Raw genomic sequence first — 19,045 nt, 5'->3', positions numbered from 1 at the left:
GACAAAAAATGTTGGAGTGGATTGCTCTGCCCCTCCATTAGCTATTAAGTCACAGGATGCAAGATAAACCTTCATTCCTCCAGGGGAAGCTCCTGCAGGGCCTGGTGTACAATTAGTCCAGGATAGATTAGACCTTATTTATGCAAGAGTCATGTTGATCTAGGACTATAAAGAATATTTGTCAATTGACACTCATTCCATCAATGTCGAGTGATCTACTGATATCATGTGACACATTAAGAACTGGGTGGGAGCACCTTGAGGGTACACGTTCATAGGTGGACTCTTCTATTCTTTCTCTATTATTGCCTGTCAGTCATCAGGAAGGGGGTGAAGGGAGCATTCCTGAGAAAGGCCAGTACATTAGTTAGCCTTTGGTGGCCTACCTGTCACTGTGAATCTCTTTAGTGTGAGATGGCCATTCTCAGCAGACTGTCTGCATTATCAATGCCTGCTGATCCCAGAATGTCTAGCTGTGATAAAAGGCCTCTTTTGACATGGTTAGCCCCCACGTTTTGCATGGTATTTGATGTGGTCTCAAAGTTGTTAGTGCCCCGGGCCCATGCTAACCAGGCTCCCTCGGCCAGATCTCTTTCCTTAAAACTGTTGTGATGCATTGGCACAATTTGCAACACCTTTAGCTGCCACTATAAGTCCCTCGTAAATGGTACCTACCCAGGAAATGGGATACTAAAGGTAGGCTCCTGAGGGATGTAGCACAGATTGTTCCACCCTCTAGGACCATACATCCAGAAGCACCCAGCACTGCCATTGCAGGCTGACTGTTCTGATGCATTCTTAAAAGACAAATTCAACATGGCATAGAGCATGTGTGCCCTGTCCACTACACACTGCATGCATAGGTAAGTTACCCATCTGACAGGCATTTCAGCACTAAGGCAGGGTGCACTATAATGTATGTGTGGGCAAAGATACATGAGCAATATGCCCCTACTGTGCCCTTGCCAAACCTGGGACATAGTAAATAAACAGGGCAGCCATTTTAATACATGTGCTGGACACTGGTCAGTACATGTTTCACAGCTACATGATGGCTACTCTGAACCCTGGGTTGTTTGGCATCAAACAACTCCGAATGATAAATCCAAAATGGTACCAGTATTGGATTTATCACAAAATGTACCCAGGGGACAACTTAGAGGTGCCTCCTGCAAAACCTAACCACTCCGTCATGGCTGATGGCCGGTCACAACCAGCCTGCCAGCACCAGACAAGATTCTGAGTCTGTGGGGTGAGAGATTCTGCCCTCTTCAACCCAGAACAAAGTCCTTCCTGGGTAGAGGTGTTAACACCCCCACCCTCATGGTATGTGCACTGCCCTGCTAGCTTCAAAGGGCTTACCCTTCTTGAAACTCGAAACCCAAGCCTTCTGCAAGCATTAGATGGATGCCACCATTACAAACCCCAACTTTTGTCGGAGCAACGCTGGGAGACCAGACAAAGTACAGGAGGAGTGATCAGTCCTAGCTTGCACCTCCCCTGAGGTCTTGCATGCTAGGTGACCCCTCCATTTCATTTCCCTTCCTCTTGAATGAAAGGAAAATAGCCAATCAGGTGTAGGGGAGTGACCGCTGCCCAAAGGAATTGGTCACTTAGTGGGTGTAGCCACCCTAATGTAGATGATCCATTGGTCACTACTAAGTACCACCTAAAATGCCCACTAAATACAGTATTTTGTGGGCATCCCTAGACCAATAAAATAGACTCCATGGACAAAATAAGACCAGCAACAAAGAAGACCCAAGGCTCAAGACTTGAAGTCTTGCTGCACCACGAAAAGGTGCCAAACCCTGCCTGCTGCACCCAAGAACCATCGCTGAGGGGTTGCGTTGGTGCTGGATGGGCTCTACAAATCCCAAGAGGACCTCCACTCTTCAAAAATCACCAAGCGCTCCCTCCAGAGTCAAGGCATCACTCCACAACATCAAGGAACCAAATACCCGGTGGAGGCCAGTTCATTGACCAGCTGCTGACCAAGGAACCGGATGTCACAGCCAAACCAATCTTTGCCCATCAGACCATGAGGTAAAACCCTGCCAGTGTGCCACGTTTGGTGGCACCGCACTCTCCAGTGGCCAGACCCTGCAATAGCCCTAGGTACTGGTCACCTCAGGTTAGTCACCAAGAAGGACAGACCATTCCGGACTGAAAAAGGACCAGGAGGAAGCCCTATCAAGTGACTTCAGGAATCATCTGGACCTCCCACCAGAGTGCCCCTGCTGACATGCAAGTGGCCCTCAAAGCGACCTACCTCTTGATTCCAAAGGCACCTTTGCACACAGCTCCTGGATCACCGATTCGCTCAGCACCCAGTGTCCCTGTGCCCTGTACCGAAGATGCAGCTGTGCCCTAAGGGTCCCCCACTCTTTTCATCCTTGACATTCCAAGGGGATCCACCAGACTTACCTTCAAGTCCACCTGTGCAGCGTGTTTCCAAGTGGTCCCCCATAGTGGCCTGGCACCAGCTCCAACGACTTTCTACAGTTGTTCCCTCCGAAACCGGGAGCCGCCCGAATGTCTCCTGCTGGGCCATAGTGCCCACCTACAACCTTGACATACCTGGAGAAGGAGACTTTGGTAGACGCACTGCCTGATTTTATATGCATTTTGAAAGTATTTTCTCCATTGATTCCTATGGTGCGTAGTGAGGCACAAAAAAGCTAACTTTATTAAAACGTATTCATAACTTGAAAAGTTCTTACCCGATTTTGATGATCTTGGTCTTAAAATTCATATAAAAAAGTGTAGTATTTTTTGTAGTTTGGTCTCAAGTTATTCTTTTGAGTGTGTGATCTTATTTATTGCTACTGTGAGTACAACAATGCTTTGCACTTCTCCAAGATTAGCTTAACTGCTCAACCAAGCTACCATAATAATTAGAGCATTAGGTGGTCTAGTTTTTACCTTTGTAAACCAACATGTGGTTGCCTGGACCCTCTGCACAGTGTGCCTAGTTTTGCAAACTACATAGAGGGCCAGCCTCCTACACTAGCCTCCTGTCAGCTTTTAAACACTTTTGCCCCTTTCCCCCACTGTTGGGTGGCCCAGTATTAAGAAATGTCCTGGAGTAATAGGATCTTGGCAGGGTGATTAACAAACTGCCCTGAGGGATGCACAGGAAAGTAGCCCAAATGTGTTTCCTGTGGGAGTCAATTACCAACTATATAAGATAGTTGTGGTACTGCTTTCTTAAAATCCAATGTGTGTCTTTTTCCCGCATTTAAACTATCTTAAGCTAGGAAATCACTTTTTAATATACCTCAGTTATTCCCATCAGCGTTTGGCTTTGGTCGGCATCTCAAAATTCCATTTCAAGACACTTCAGCTATTTTGCCACTGGTTTATATATTGCCAGCTTCACTTTTGTTAACGCTGAGTTTTATTAATAAATATTCATGTATTCTGCATAGAAAATTTATTAACTTCAAGAAAATTAATGCACACATTTGAAGTTGTGCCAAGCTGAGTGGCTGTCAATGTTCATGAAGTGTACTTATTGATGGCTTATTAATATGAAATGTTGAGCTTCTGTTTGATTAATGCAGTAATATGTCATATTAAGGGTCATGTATTACGTATTAGCTTAATTAATCATAGGCCTTAACGTAACGAGGCCAGGTCTGGGCCTAGTTGCAGGGCCTCATGTCAAGCTGCATTTTCTGGTGTCTAATAAGATGGCTGCTTAGAGAATTAAATTGTATTTTTCCACTGTACTGACCAAGTGCTCATTGCTGAAATTCGTTCTCATGAGAAATTGCTTGCTAGAAGATGCTGTACTAGCTGGGAAATATTGTATATCATAGTAAGTGTAAGACTGACCTTCCTGGGAGAAGACAATGGATGCACTGACTGGAGTATAAGTTGCAACAGTAATGATTGATTCCTGACAAGCCGAACGAGGGGAACAGGAAAAGAGGAGCCAATCATCGACATGTGAACCATGTACTAGAGAATTAGCAGATTTAGGGGGTTTTTTTCATTGGACTTAATATAAACATGCAATTTTTTTACCAATGAGGACGTGAGAAGTAGTTTCAGGAACTGTAACTTAGCCTGACTGCAATGGGAAGAGAGACTCCACTTTTTCCGATTATCCTTTCCGAACTGCATGAAGAGACTTTACTTATCTGAACTTTGATGCTGAATCCTGATGTCTTGATGACTGAACTGATGTCCCATTGATGAAGACTGTCACTGCTTGCTGAACCATATTGAGAACACGTATAAAACAATGTTATTGATTGTTATGTCTATTTGCTTTTGTTTCTAGGTACCAACCGATATTTTGATTGAGCCACAGTTAGATGTTTTTCCAAATTTGTGGTGACTAAATTGTTTTGCATGAAGCCTAAACATGCTGTTCTAATTTGATGTTAGTTAGGGTCCTCACTGATAAAGTTCGCTACATGTATTAACAGTTGATGCCTGTTCTCTGCTGAATTCTAAATGTATGTTATTTTGTGTGTGCAGTTATTCTTAATATTAATTTGTACTGTAACCTTATAATGTGTAGTAGCTCAAGCTTTTGATTAGATTGTGATTCTTTCACTGCTTTTGTCAGCCAGTTTTGTTTCTGTATATTTATCATTTGATTTTGAGACTTGGGGCCAGATGTAGGAAACGTTTTGCGACTCGCAAACGGCAAAAATTGCCGTTTGCGAGTCGCAAATGTGAGTTTCCTATGCAGAAATGCATTTTGCGAGTCGGGACCGACTCGCAAAATGCATTTCTGACTCGCAAATAGGAAGGGGGTGTTCCCTTCCTATTTGCGACTCGCAGTGGTATGCAATTCCATTTGCGACCGCATACATTCGCAGTTACCATCCACTTGAAGTGGATGGTAACCCACTTGCAAATTGGAAGGGGTCCCCAATGGACCCAAAAATATTTTTTCAGGGCAGGTAGTGGTCCAAGGGACCACTACCTGCCCTGAAAAAATTCCGAAACTAAAGGTTTCGGATTTTTTTTTTAAGTGCAGCTCGTTTTCCTTTAAGGAAAACAGGCTACACTTAAAAAAAAAAAAAATGCTTTATTCAAAAGCAGTCACGAACATGGAGGTCTGCTGACTACAGCAGGCCTCCATGTTAGCGAGTGCCCATAGTCGCTATGGGGCCGCAATTTGCGACCCACCTCATTAATATTAATGAGGTGGGTCTTTGCGACCCCATAGCGACTCGCAGACGGTGTCTGAGACACCGTTCTGCATTGCAACTCGCAATTTGCAATATTGCTACATCTGGCCCTAAGCTACGTTACATTAGCATTGTTAATATAGGGAAATAAACATTCTTACTTTTACTTAAAGTTGTGGTTATTCATGGCTGCGAAGTCATGGTGGGTGGAAATTACTGACTCCTATTGATTATTGATGTCAGTGATTGTTATTGCTATTTATTTGTATTGGTATGGGGTTACATGGTGGGAACTACTCAAAGCGCAGTCAAAAGGTCCATCATCCTATTCGCGTCTCCTTGTAAGTTTACTTAATAAGGTCCGACGCGCTAACACTTTCAACAACTACTTAAGTGGCTGAGTTGGGTCCAGAACTGTTTGGAATGCACCACTACATCTCCATGTTTTTATGTATTGACACCACTGTCTTTGAACTGGCCTATGGCAATACACCTGTTTTGTGCAAAACTCCAGGTAACTGTCAGCCATTACCTTCATCACATTAGGCCCTGTTTCACAACCTATTCAGCTACTTAAGCCAGCCTTTGTGGATTTTGAGTACACACCACCCAGAGGAAAGCCTAACTCCTGCCCATGGACTGTTGCAAAAGGACACAGTGAGCTCTGAAAAAAACCATACCCTTGCACTACGCTCAAGGCGCTGGACTGTAAACAAATTAGTTTTTTGTAGAGCAAGATCAATGCGATATGGTTATTTCTTAGGTTCACACTTCATGTTGTACATATTAACCTGACCTAGTTTCCTATTGGTGGAGGTGTAGTAATAATTTTATTATTCAGACACACAACACTAAAAGAAGGGGAGCTGTTGTTTTTCCCTGTACTGGTTCATTCTGCTGTTATATGTTGTTCTATGAATGAAAGACAGATGTCTTCGCTCTAACAGATTATTTACCCAGGATTCTGCTCACTTTGCTTATCTATCCCGTCTCAGGATTACCTGCTCCAAACAGTAGGGCAAACCAGAGTTGGACTAGCCTCTCGGGCAGTCTGACAATCTGACACTGCTCAATGAGCTAGCTTGAAAGGGCCAGCATGTGAGCCTTATTTCTATTTATTTTTTGCTTTGTTGCTCCATGACGGGCCCACAAAACAAAACAGCCCACACAGGAGCTCTTTCAAGCAGGTTGATCTGGCAATGTCGGACTGCCCGAAATGTCCGTCCAATACTGAGGCACACACAGTCACAATTTTAGGGTGTTGGTCTTGAGAGAGAGTAATCTAAACATTACTTATTTTAGATGTGAAATGCTTTTATTTAACAATGCTGCATTAATAATATTATTCATTGAAACGTATTTGAACGTGGAGAATTATCGTATGCATATACTAATATCAATTGTAAGAAATGATTACTTGTATTGTGATTAATTGAATATGTTAACACGTACGAAGATTGCATTTATTAGAATCCATAAGCCCTAAGTTAGCGTGAGTCGAAGAATTAGCTGTGTAGCTCTCATATTAAAGCATATTTTTCTGTTTTCTCCAGTGTGCTGACTTGCAAAAGGGCCATGACCCAGCATTTGTTCTCTTCTTCGTTTTTGCAACAATGCTAGTTTTTCTCATTCGCATGCTAGCTGCTTTAGTATAAAGTTTATACGCTTTGCAACAAAATATGGAAACTTTCAAGGACATTCTATCATGGAAAAGAGAACTTTTGACCCGAAGAGTGTGCCAAAGAATGAAGTAACCCCGGATGTGCCACCTACGGAAAACGTCAATTATGAAGCCCAATCAAAATATTATAATTTATCGTGAAGTGACAAGTGCATTACTTAATTTATAATTTGATAGGTTAAAGATAGTGGGGTGAAGCGACTGTCCAATAGAATTTTGGGGGAAGGTATTGCCAAAAGGGGATAAAAACCTATGACACAGAAGGCTCGAGAGAACTAGGTAGGGAATGATTTTGATTGCATCCAGAAACTCTGTCACTCTGTTTGGTGACTTGAGACTTAATAAAACCATCCTCACCCTTAGTTGCCCCATTATACTTTCCTCCTTATGAGGGAAGTGTGCCCTGCCCTTAGACCAGATAGACTGACGGCGATTCAACTGAGGTCCTGAAGACGAAGACTGATCCTGTGTGCTGACTCATTCCAAGGAGGGTAATTATGACAGTTGCTCATGTGATTTGTCTATTGGCTTTTCCTTTCTAGGTACTAACTGCTGTATTTTTGATTAGAGACCTTAGTTAGATGTTTTCCAAATCGATGTTCTAAATTGTTTTTGCATGAAGTCCAACATGCTGATGCTAATTAGTGGTTAGGTTAGGGTTCACCTTGACTGATGCGACGAGACATGACTGGCATTGTGCTATGCTGAACTGAGACGTATATGCTGTTATACATATTTGATTTGTGCATATATCATATATTAGTGGCTTAATGTTTGTCATTTTCACATTGTCAAAATCTTATCACAATTGCCATATCGTGACTATGCTCTTTTGCCTTTGGTCTTGAGACTAATACATCGGCTATTAGATTGTAATCAATAGGCAATAAAATTCACAAAAACTCCAATAAGGTGTGGTTATTCATGACTGAAAGGTCATGGTTGCGTCGACAGTTTTAATCAATGTCTAAATTGAGATATATTGTGGTGATATGTGTTGATGATATTATTGATATATTGCTTGACATATTGATCAGTTACCTTGTCTTACGGTGTCTTACCACTGGGTCAAAAGATTCATCAGCCTAAAACGAATCCCAATGTGTATAAATTGACATAGAAGGACGCGTTATCAGTCTCTACATCCACATCTCATTAGCGATACCTCATCTTTCAAACTTATTTGGCCCAACACCATTCTTGCCCCGTATCTCCATAAACAAGGGCGAGAGAGACTTGTGTCATTGTAAATTACGATCACCTGTTTAGAAATATACCTAAGCATGAAAATCAATAAACATTTTCTCATGCACATAAATGTAAATTAATTTACAATCAATATTTTACTGTTTGTGTGGTAAGAAAGTTGTTAATAATCTTCATCACTCAATCCTTATTTAGCGGCAGCCATTACCATGATAGTCAAGACTAGTGAGATATTATTAAATATGCGAGATAGGGATCCACTCCCACACCAAGCTATGAGAATAAATAATATTTCTTAACGACTTCTTCTCACCAGATTGTTTCTCTGTCCAGCCGTCCCTTGATAGGCCACAAAATGGATGAAGGTGTAAACTCTGTAAAACATAATGACTTGTTAAGTAAATTTAGTTGATGTTATCGTCCACACTCGAATGCTTTTAATTTTTAATAAGATTCACAAAATTTCATTGTTGGTATTTGTAAAGGAAAACAGCTTACTAAATATCTAGGGCCACTGGAATTACGGTGGAGGGGGACCAAATTATGTGGCCAGGTTGACTAAATTATGTGGCATGAGAAGGCAAATCATGCAGCACTTTTTAGCACATTTTGTGATTGCATTACTTCATTTTTTTGTCATTTTTACACGTGCTAACACTGTCTGAGCAAATATTCCACCTTATTACCACCGGTTTAATACGTCTATACAGCAATAAGCAGTTGAAAGATGACGAGTTAACATTTGCGAAACTTTTATAATCAATTTGAGCTAGAAACAGATTTTTGAATTTTATTCTGCAGATGATGGATTATGTGGCAAATGCTGCAAATCCACAGTCTTCAGGAAAACACTGCAGCCGCAGAATTACATAATTCCAGTATCCCAAAACAGTGTGCCTCCTCTACCCTCACCTGCCTGTTAAATCCTACTTCCTATTCATATTACCACAGTAAGCAGTTGACCAACTCAAATGAAGGAAATGCTGAAATGTTATCTCCAATTTGAGAACAATATCTCAGCTGTTGTGGAATATTGTTATTTATCCTATATTACTATTTGTATGATGATGAAAGTTTCTTAGGCCCACAATTACCAAACTTTGTGCAAATGCAATCAATTTATCACTGGTCACACATGACTTTGACAAGTGGCACAACAAAACTTGACACCCCCCCTTGCAAAATACATGACGGGACCGCCCACGCAGGGCCAGCTTTAGCGCTGGTGGCATCTGGTGCGACAGTCCTTTTTGGCAACCCACTCATGACCTCGCAACCTTCTCCACAAATTCCCTCTCTACCACTTTTCACCAGTGCCTCTCCCCTCTCCATAAATAGCCCCTCTCTGACACACATTTATTTTTCTTTTTTGAAGCACCACTCATGGTTCACTCACAGTTTTATGAGCTGCATGGCACATTACTCCTCTGCGCTACTTTATGATGAGTAAAAACTGCTACTAGACAAAATTCGGATCTCTCGCCAGAAGTAACAGTTATATTGACATTTTTATTGTTGCCTAAAAACTGCAGGTTGCACAAACAAGTTAAGTGCTTCTAAACCCATAAGTTATTATTAAACACAGCGCCTGCACCAAAGTCAGTGCACATGGTCACACTGTCCCAAAGCCGGCCCTGCCCCCAATCTCCGGATCCAGTCAAGCCAGGGGCCCATGCGCAGTACCTGGGTGGCCCCCTAGAGCTCTACAGGGTCTGCGTGGGCTATTGTTACGCCACTGACTGAAATGGTAAGCTAACAGATGCTATATATTGCATTGCATTCCACAAGCACCTGTGCAAAGCTTTACTAAATGTAGGCCTTATTGAGTTGCATTTTACATCTTTCTTTTATTTATCCATCAAAAGGTTCATGCCAAGACCATTTTCCGGTCTTTCTTCTCTATCTATATTGGACAAATCTGCAAAAATGTACTTTGGTTTTCCTTTATGTATTTGCAGGAGGTGCTCTTTTCTATGCTCTAAGGACCAGATGTACTAACATTAGCAATACTGATATTTTTAATTGTGATTATCTCCAAATCTCAATTAGGAAATCAGTATTCTTGATTGCTGAACCTATTTATTTCCAAATAGTGATTTCTAGTAGGTCGCAAATCAACCTACCTCATAAATATTAATGAGCTAAGTCGCAACTTGCAACTCTTTAGAAATCACATCCATAACAGGGATGGTGACCTGCTGGGTTCAGCAGACCACCATGTCTGAGTTTGTTTTTAAATAAAGCAATTTTTTTCTTTGAAAATGCAGCCTGTTTTCCTTAGAGGAAAATGGGATGCATTTCAAAAAATAAAATGAAACGTTTAAGTTTCATTCTTCAAGAGCAGACAGTGGTCTGTTGACCACTGTTTACTCTTAAAAAATATTATGTTTTCAAAGGGGAAGGGGTCCCAATGGGACAGCTTCTAATTTGCGAAAAGGTTACCACCACTTTTAGAATGGTGGTGAAGTGCTGTTTTATGACTGGAATTTGGTTGCAAAACAGTACTACATACCATATGATTGGGTATTTGGAAGGGACACCCAAAACACGCCCATTCCAAATGCCGAATCACAAATTGCAATTTGGTAACAAGTACATTTTCAAAAGCATTTCCCCCATTGCAAACAGAATGATTCTGCGAGCAGAAAAATGCTTTGTACATCTGGCCACTAGGTTTCTAAGGGCACAACATTTAAAATATAATTTTGTTTTTGCATCAGAATACTCATAGAAGTAGGTATGTTAGTATCTGTATGGCCAAGATTGAAAGCTAAGAAAATGTACCACTGGTAACTGGGTTTGGGCCATGGAAGGTGCCTGACCCCTTGAGAAACTCACCCATTAACAAAATGGTAGAACATGTTGCCAAGACTACAGTCTATTAGAGGAGAGCAACAGAGGAATACTTGGAGGGTGATCTAGAGAAGTGAGAATGTAGAGGGGAAGAAAATGTTAGCGAAAGAGAGGAATCATTTAAACCCGCTTGGAAAATGTGAAATAAATAATTGCAGCTTAGGGCTCGTCTTGCAAGAAAAAGCAGCAGTGCTAAATATATTATTTCTAGTCCCGAATAGTTTGCTTGCACCCCGGTTCTGGCTTAGATTGTTCATTTCCCCTGTACATCACTTGCCTGCTGTCCAGCTAGGATCACGTACTAGCAACGTATACATATAGGCAATCAAAAAGTACTTTATTTTTGACAGGAATATCAATTGGCCAAAATAGGAGTATTAGCGAACATGACACCATGCCACGTTTGACATCTGAAGTCATCACAAAGTTAATACTTATCCTTCTCTAAGTGCCAAATGTACAAAGCATTGTTCTGGTTGCAAACGGCCCTATTCATTTGCGATTGAAAAAATGCTTTTTTAAATATACAAAGTGCAAACTGTGATCGGGTAACTTATTACCAAATCACTATTTGCATCCGGTTCAATATTTGGAAGGGGCGTGTTTTGGCATCCCTTCCAAAATACAAAATCGCATGGCATGTATTACTTTTTTGCAACCGAATTCCAGTTTCAGAACAGTAAAACATCACATCATTTTACAAGTTGTGGTAACCCGTTCGCAAATTGGAAGAGGTCCCTTCAGGACCCCTTCCCTTTTGAGAATTTTGAAAAAATATTTTTTAAGAGCAGGCAGTGGCCCCATGGACCATTGCCTACTCTTACAAATGAAACTTCAAAGTAATTTTTTTTCTTTTTAAACACATCTAGTTCTCCTTTAGGGAAAATAGACTGAATTGTTTTTTTTAGAAAAAGATTGCTTAAATAAAAAGCAACCACAGACATGGGGGTCTGCTGACATCAGCAGGCCACCATCCTTGTAGTGGCTGCAATTCCTAATGGGTCGCAAATTGCAACCTACCTCATTAATATCCTTGAGGTAGGTTGATTTGCGACTTACTAAGCATTGCTATTTGGGAAAAAATTCATACCTGAGGAATATTGATTTCCTAATTGCAATTGAGAGATAATCGTAATTAGGAAATTGTTATTCCTAATGATGGTACATCTGGCCCTAAGCCACTAAACAGCCTCATATTTGATGCTGATTGATAGGGGGAGTTAACCAGGGCTCTTAGATCTCTACTTTCTACTTTAGCTGCTGTCATCTGAACCCATAGAGACCAGGGGCTGCAGGGGCACAGTGAGCACCAACAATGATAAAGTGCTAGGCCGGGGTAGCACCTTTGATGTCTCCAACTAATATCCACAGTATAGAGTTTTACTCGTTTGCCTGATAACGGCTGGTATGACATGTAGCCAAGAGACTCACGCCCTGAGTAAGGGTGTTGGACATGTTATGTTTAAGAGAGGATGAGAGTTGTGTTTAGGCAAGCCCACAACGTAGAGAGCCCTGGAATGTGACAACAGATGAGATGATGAGCCTATTGTGTGACAGAGATTCCTGTCTCAGGTATGGTTTCTTCTGAAGAGATTTTAGTGAGCTTAATATACAAATGAGCTTAATCCACGTAGGGACTAATACTACGAGGTACTTGATAAATTAACATAAGCACACAGAGCTACTAATCCTTCTTTTGAAATGAGCCAAAAACATTCCTCTTCAAAGATTACCAATGAAAAAAGGCTGACTTTGACACATTCTGCATTTGAGCAGCTAGCCATAAACTGCCTTTGGCAACAAACCACCAAGAAAGGTAAATACATTTCTGGTCTTCCCACTGTCTGGCCCTAACATCCTCACTGCAACTCCTTCTTCTATGCACCTGCCCTCTGTCACTGTTCTGGTGTCCAGTTCATTGTGAGTGCGCCAAAGTTCTCAGGATCACACATCCTGCTTTCCTTTCTGCAGTTTTGCATAATGGTCTGATACTGCTCTGAACCTGGAACCCAGCCTCTAGTTGGTGATAGATTGTGCCTTATTGGTCATCACTTATTGTTGACAGAAACTAGCTGTATAGTGTCACGTTATCACCAAGATCAGCTGATTTCCGGACCTGAGTACCTGTAAGACAAGGGGACCAAGTCCAATAGTCGCGACAGTGTAGCAAGTGGGCAGGAGCCCAGGAAATGCCAGCTGAGGGTGCAAGGAAGCTGCCACTGGATGGAAGAAGCTTGGAGTTCTGCAAGAAAGAAGAGAGCTAGGGACCTCTCCTTTGGAAGACGTATGTACCACGTCGTGATGAAGCTTGCAGAGGTATTCCCACCCAGAAAGACTGCAGACAAGCCTTGCTAGTGGTAGAGGTTTTTGGGTGCTGCTGTGGCCCAGGAGGGACCAGGATGTCACCACTTGGAGGAGGAGACAGAGGGGGTGTCCAGCAACTCAGGGAGCTCTCACAGAAGCAGGAAGCACCCATATAAGTACCTGAACGGACACTTGGAAGAAGAGTGAATGAGAGTCCAAGCGAAGTCACAAAAGGGAGTCCCACGACGCCGGAGGACAACTCAGAGGGTTGGGCACTGCAGGAAGGAGTGTCGGGGACCCAGGCTTGGCTGTGCACAAAGGAAATCCTGGAAGAGTGCACAGGAGCCGGAGCAGCTGCAAATCACGCGTACTCACCAATGCAGTCTAGCGTGGGGAGGCAAGGACTTACCTCCACCAAACTTGGACTGAAGATTCACTGGACTGTGGGAGTCACTTGGACAGAGTTGCTGAGTTCCAGGGACCACGCTTGTCAGGATTAGAGGGGACACAGAGGACCAGTGATGCAGTCTTTTGGTGCCTGCGTTAGCAGGGGGAAGATTCCGTTGACCCACAGGAGATTTCTTCAGTTCTCCTGGTGCAGGGAGGAGGCAGGCTACCCCCAGAGCATGCACCACCTGGAAACTGTCGAGAAAGCCGGCAGGATGAGGCGATACAAGGTTGCTAGTAGTCATCTTGCTACTTTGTTGCAGTTTTGCAGGTGTCCTGAGCAGTCAGCGGTGGATCCTGAAGGTAGAAGGTGAAGAGGGAGATGCAGGGGAACTCTGATGAGCTCTTGCATTCGTTATCTAAAGAATTCCCCAAAGCAGAGACCCTAAATAGCCAGAAAAGGAGGTTTGGCTACCAACAAAGAAGGAATGGCTACCAAGACAGGTAAGAGCCTATCAGAAGGAGTCTCTGACGTCACCTGCTGGCACTGGCCACTCAGAGCAGTCCAGTGTGCCCCCAGCACCTCTAACTCCAAGATGGCAGAGGTCTGGGACACACTGGTGGAGCTCTGGGCACCTCCCCTGGGAGGTGCACGTGAGGGGAGTGGTCACTCCCTTTTCCTTTGTCCAGTTTCGCGCCAGAGCAGGGCTGGGGGATCCCTGAACCGATGTAGACTGGCTTATGCAGAGATTGGCACCATCTGTGCCCATCAAAGCATTTCCAGAGGCTGGGGGAGGCTACTCCTCCCCAGCCTTCACACCTATTTCCAAAGGGAGAGGGTGTAACACCCTCTCTCAGAGGAAATCCTTTGTTCTGCCTTCCTGGGCCAGGGCTGCCTGGACCCCAGGAGGGCGGAAACCTGTCTGAGGGGTTGGCAGCAGCAGCAGCTGCAGTGGAGACCCCGGAAAGGCAGTTTGGCAGTACCCGGGTACTATGCTAGAGACCCGGGGGATCATGGAATTGTCCCCTGAATGCCAGAATGGCATTGGGGTGACAATTCCATGATCTTAGACATGTTACATGGCCATGTTCGGAGTTACCATTGTGACGCTATATATAGGTAGTGACCTATGTATAGTGCAAGCGTGTAATGGTGTCCCCGCACTCACAAATTCCGGGGAATTTGCTCTGAACGATTTGGGGGCACCTAGGCTAGTGCCAGGGTGCCCACACACTAAGTAACTTTGCACCCAATCTTCACCAGGTGAACGTTAGACATATAGGTGACTTATAAGTTACTTAAGTGCAGTGGTAAATGGCTGTGAAATAACGTGGGTGTTATTTCACTCAGGCTGCACTGACAGGCCTGTGTAAGAATTGTCAGAGCTCCCTATGGGTGGCAAAAGAAATGCTGCAGCCCATAGGGATCTCCTGGAACCCCAATACCCTGGGTACCTCAGTACCATATACTAGGGAATTATATGGGTGTACCAGTATGCCAATGTGAATTGGTAAATTTAGTCACTAGCCTGTTAGTGACAAATTTGGAAAGCAGAGAGAGCATAACCACTAAGGTTCTGGTTAGCAGAGCCTCAGTGAGACAGTTAGGCATCACACAGGGAACACATACAGGGCACATACTTATGAACACTGGGGCCCTGCCTGGCAGGGTCCCAGTGACACATCGACTAAAACAACATATATACAGTGAAATATGGGGATAACATGCCAGGCAAGATGGTACTTTCCTACAAACTCCGAATGTGGCCATGTAAGGTGTCTAACAACTGGAAATTGTACCCCAATACTGATTCCAGTATTGGTTGCACAATCCCATGCACACTGTGGGCTCCACCATGGCCCTCCAGTACTGCCAGACCAGTCTTCTGAGGTTTTCACTGCAGCCCCAGCTGTTGCCACCTCACAGTCAGGCTTCTGCCTTCCTGGGGCTTGAGCAGCTCAAACCCAGGAAGGCAGAACAATGCATTTCCTTTAGGAGAGGGGTGTTACACCCTCTCCCTTTGGAAATAGGTATTACAGGCATGTGAGGACTATCCTCCCAGAGACTCTGGAAATGCTTTGAAGGGCACAGATGATGCCCTCCTTGCATAATTCAGTCTACACCGGTTTAGGGTCCCTGCTCTGGAGAGAAACTAGACAAAGGAAAGGGGAGTGACCACTGTCCCTCCCCTGTACATCATCACCCCAGGGGATGTGCCCAGAGCTCCTCCAGAATGTCCCTGGGTTTTGCCATCTTGGATTCCAAGGTGGTGGGGCACTCTGGGAGCATCTGAGTGGCTGGTGCCTGCAGGTGACGTCAGAGACCCCTCCTGATAGTTGCTTACCTGGTTAGGTGACCAATCCCCATCTCAGGGCTATTTATGGCCTTCCCTCTGGGTGTTTCTTCAGATTTTGATAGCAAGACTCCAGCAGGAATCCTCTGCATCCTTTATTTCATATTCTACCAACAAATGAATCGTTGACTGCTCCAGGAGCTTTACAAAACGGCAACAAAGAAGCAAAGATGACTTCTGCAACATTGTATCTTCAGCTCCTGCCAGCAACTGCAACAGTTTCCAGGTCATGCATCCTCTGAGGGCTGCCTGCCTTCAGCCTGCACCAGAAGAACCAAAGGAATCTCCCATGGAGTGACGGAGTCACTTCCCTACGTCAGCAAGCACCCCTCTGCAGCGATGACTGGTGGCTTGGACGTCCTCTCCAGATGATAGGCGTGGATCCAGCAGCACGGGTAGTGGACTAAAGTGACTCCAGTAGTCCCACTGTCCAGCTGTCCAACTTTGGTGGAGGTAAGAATTTGGCTCCCCATGCAAGAGAGTACCCCCGTGCACCGCATGAGTTGCAGTAGCGAAGGCTTGTGTGCCACCGTCCCAGAAGTTCTTCGTGCACATCACAGCTTAGGCCCCCAGCACTCCACCCTGCGATGCACAGCTTCCTGAGTGGTTCTCCGGCGGCATGGGAATCCTTTGTGTTGTGCTGCTTGGGTCTCCATTAGCACCTCCTTTGTCCCTGTGCTGTGGGACTCCTGTATGCACTGCCTGGTCTTCTGAGGGCTCTGAGTTGCTGAGAGCACCCTCTGTTTCCCCCTTCTGGGTAGAGGCCACCAGGTCCCTCCTGGTCCCAGGCAGCACCATTTTCTGCTAACCGCAAGCTTTGCATGTGCCAAGGTTTGTTGGCAGAATCCAGTGATGCAAACCAGACAGCATGGACATCTTCTGCACCAACCAGGAATCTGCATCTGTCTTCTTTGGTACAATACTGGCCTTGTATTCTCACTGGTGGTTCCACTTTTTGCACCTGTATCCGGGTTAGCAGGGGCTCCTGTTCTGCCTGGACTCTTCAGTGCTTCTTGGACTTGGTCCCCTTCTTACACAGGTCCTCAGGTCCAGGAATCCATCATTGGTGTCTTGCAATCCCTTCTGGTTCTTGCATTATCTTCTATCACGACTTCCAGTGTGTTGTAGGAAACTTGCTGTGTTTTACCCCTGCTTTCCTGGGCTCTGTGGTGGGGTACATTACTTACCTTTGGTGTTTTCGTACCCTCCCAGCGCCACTCTACACACTACACTTGCCTAGGTGGGAAACCAACTTTCGCCTTCCACTATTTTAGTACATGGTTGATGTGCCCCTAGGTTCACTGCAACCTATTGTGATTTTCGCTATTTGCAGTGTTTTCCAACTGTGTACTTACCTGTTTCTGGTTACTAGTGTATATATTGTGTTATTTACTTACCTTCTAAGGGAGTATAGCCTGCAAAGTATTTTGGCATTGTGTGACCAAAATAAAGTACCTTTATTTTTGTAACACTAAGTATTGTCTTTCATGTGTCTAAATACTGTGTGACTACAGTGGTATTGCAAGAGCTTTGCATGTCTCCTAGTTCAGCCTTGGCTGCTCTGCCTACAGCTACCTCTAGACAGCCTGGCTTCTAGACACTGACTACATTTCACTAATAAAGGAATAACTGGACCTGGTATAAGGTGTAAGTACCTTAGGTACCCACTACAAACAAGGCCAGCCTCCTGCAGGCTGATGATTGGATAGGGAAAGGACAAGGCTTCAACGCTGTCACTTCATCAGAGGTCAAAGGATATATAATGTAATTTCCACTACCTCTTGCAATTTGGTCTGTTGATTCCATGTCAATTGCAAAGCACATTCAGTCTGCATGTTTAATCACTGGTAAAGTGTAATCGGAGTAGGAAAGCAACAGAGTGTGACATTCCTAATGGGTCACAAATTGCGACCTACCTCCTTAATAATATTCTTGAGTTAGGTGGATTTGCCACCTACTAGAAATCACTATTTGGGAAAAAAAATCATACATTAGAAATACTGATTTCCTAATTGCAATTCGTAGATAATCATAATTAGGAAATTGGTATTCCTAATGTTAATACATGTGGCCCTAAGCCACTAAAGAGCCTCATTTTTTATGCTGATTGATAAGGGGAGGGAGTTAACCACACCTCTTAGATCTCTTTACTTTCTATTTTTGCTGCTGCCATCTGAACCAATAGAGACCAGGGGCTGCATGGGCAAGGAGACCACCAACAATGCCAAAGTGCTAGGCAGGTGTAGCACCTTCCATGTCCCAAATTATTATCCACAGCATATGGGTTTCACTCCTTTGCCTGATAAAGGTTGGTATTACACGTAGTCAAGAAACTCACGCCCTGAGTAAGGGTGTTGGACATGTTGCGTTAAAGAGAGGATGAGAGTTGTGTTTAGGCAAGCCCACAACGTAGAGAGCCCTAATATGTGACGGCAGATGAGATGAGCCTATTGCGTGACTGAGACTCCTGTCTCAGGTGTGGTTTCTTGTGAAGAGATTGTAGAAAGCCAACCAACGGAAAATAATATTTTAAGCCACGAAGGGGTTCTGGGGAGTGATTCTGGTTAATATATACTGCCCTGGTTACCCCTGGTGCAGGGGGATGGTGGGAGCAGAAGCAATGTGAAACCTTACCCCAACAGTATCAAAGGATGCTTACAATGGTTCAGCTTGTGATGTCACCAGAGTTTAAAAGGCATGTGATATCACTTCCGCTACCTCTCGTATTTTTCTGTGTTGGCCAGAGGAATTTGCGTGGCCAAGGTTCAATTAAAGGGAATTAAAGATAAAATGCTCACCTGTGATAGAGAAGTGCTAGGAACTGTAGAAGCAACAAAGTAGCGAAGGACAGCAGGAACATGAATCCAATGGGCTCCACAGACAGATGTTCCGTCGTGGAAAGAGTGCCGTTTGAATACATCTTTGGCAGCTTAATATGTATTGAGGGACCAATCAGCTGAAGGAAGAAGGTTGCCCCTATCCACAGAAGGTTCATCATAAAGTAAATAAATGTTGTCTGTAAGAAAAAAAGAAAGATATTGTGGTAGTTATAAATAAAATCAGTGGCCCTATTCTGATGAGCCAAGCATCTGTTTGTGTGCATGGTA

At 43.9% G+C, this 19,045-nt stretch overlaps 1 protein-coding gene across 1 annotated transcript in view; it reads right to left on the bottom strand.

Moving 5' to 3' along the window:
* Positions 1–19,045, bottom strand: part of LOC138295883 (chitin synthase chs-2-like) — a 442,200-nt gene that overhangs the window by 36,954 nt on the left and 386,201 nt on the right. Inside the window, exons 17-18 of the mRNA XM_069234486.1 lie at positions 18,737–18,954; positions 8,354–8,414 (exon numbers count right to left, since the gene is read on the bottom strand). Coding sequence (XP_069090587.1) covers positions 8,354–8,414; positions 18,737–18,954 — 279 coding nt within the window. The remainder of the gene's footprint in view (positions 1–8,353; positions 8,415–18,736; positions 18,955–19,045) is intronic.

Source organism: Pleurodeles waltl, chromosome 5 (assembly GCF_031143425.1).
Source record: "Pleurodeles waltl isolate 20211129_DDA chromosome 5, aPleWal1.hap1.20221129, whole genome shotgun sequence".
Taxonomy (NCBI): domain Eukaryota; kingdom Metazoa; phylum Chordata; class Amphibia; order Caudata; family Salamandridae; genus Pleurodeles; species Pleurodeles waltl.
This window is presented reverse-complemented; position numbering and strand designations above follow the sequence as displayed.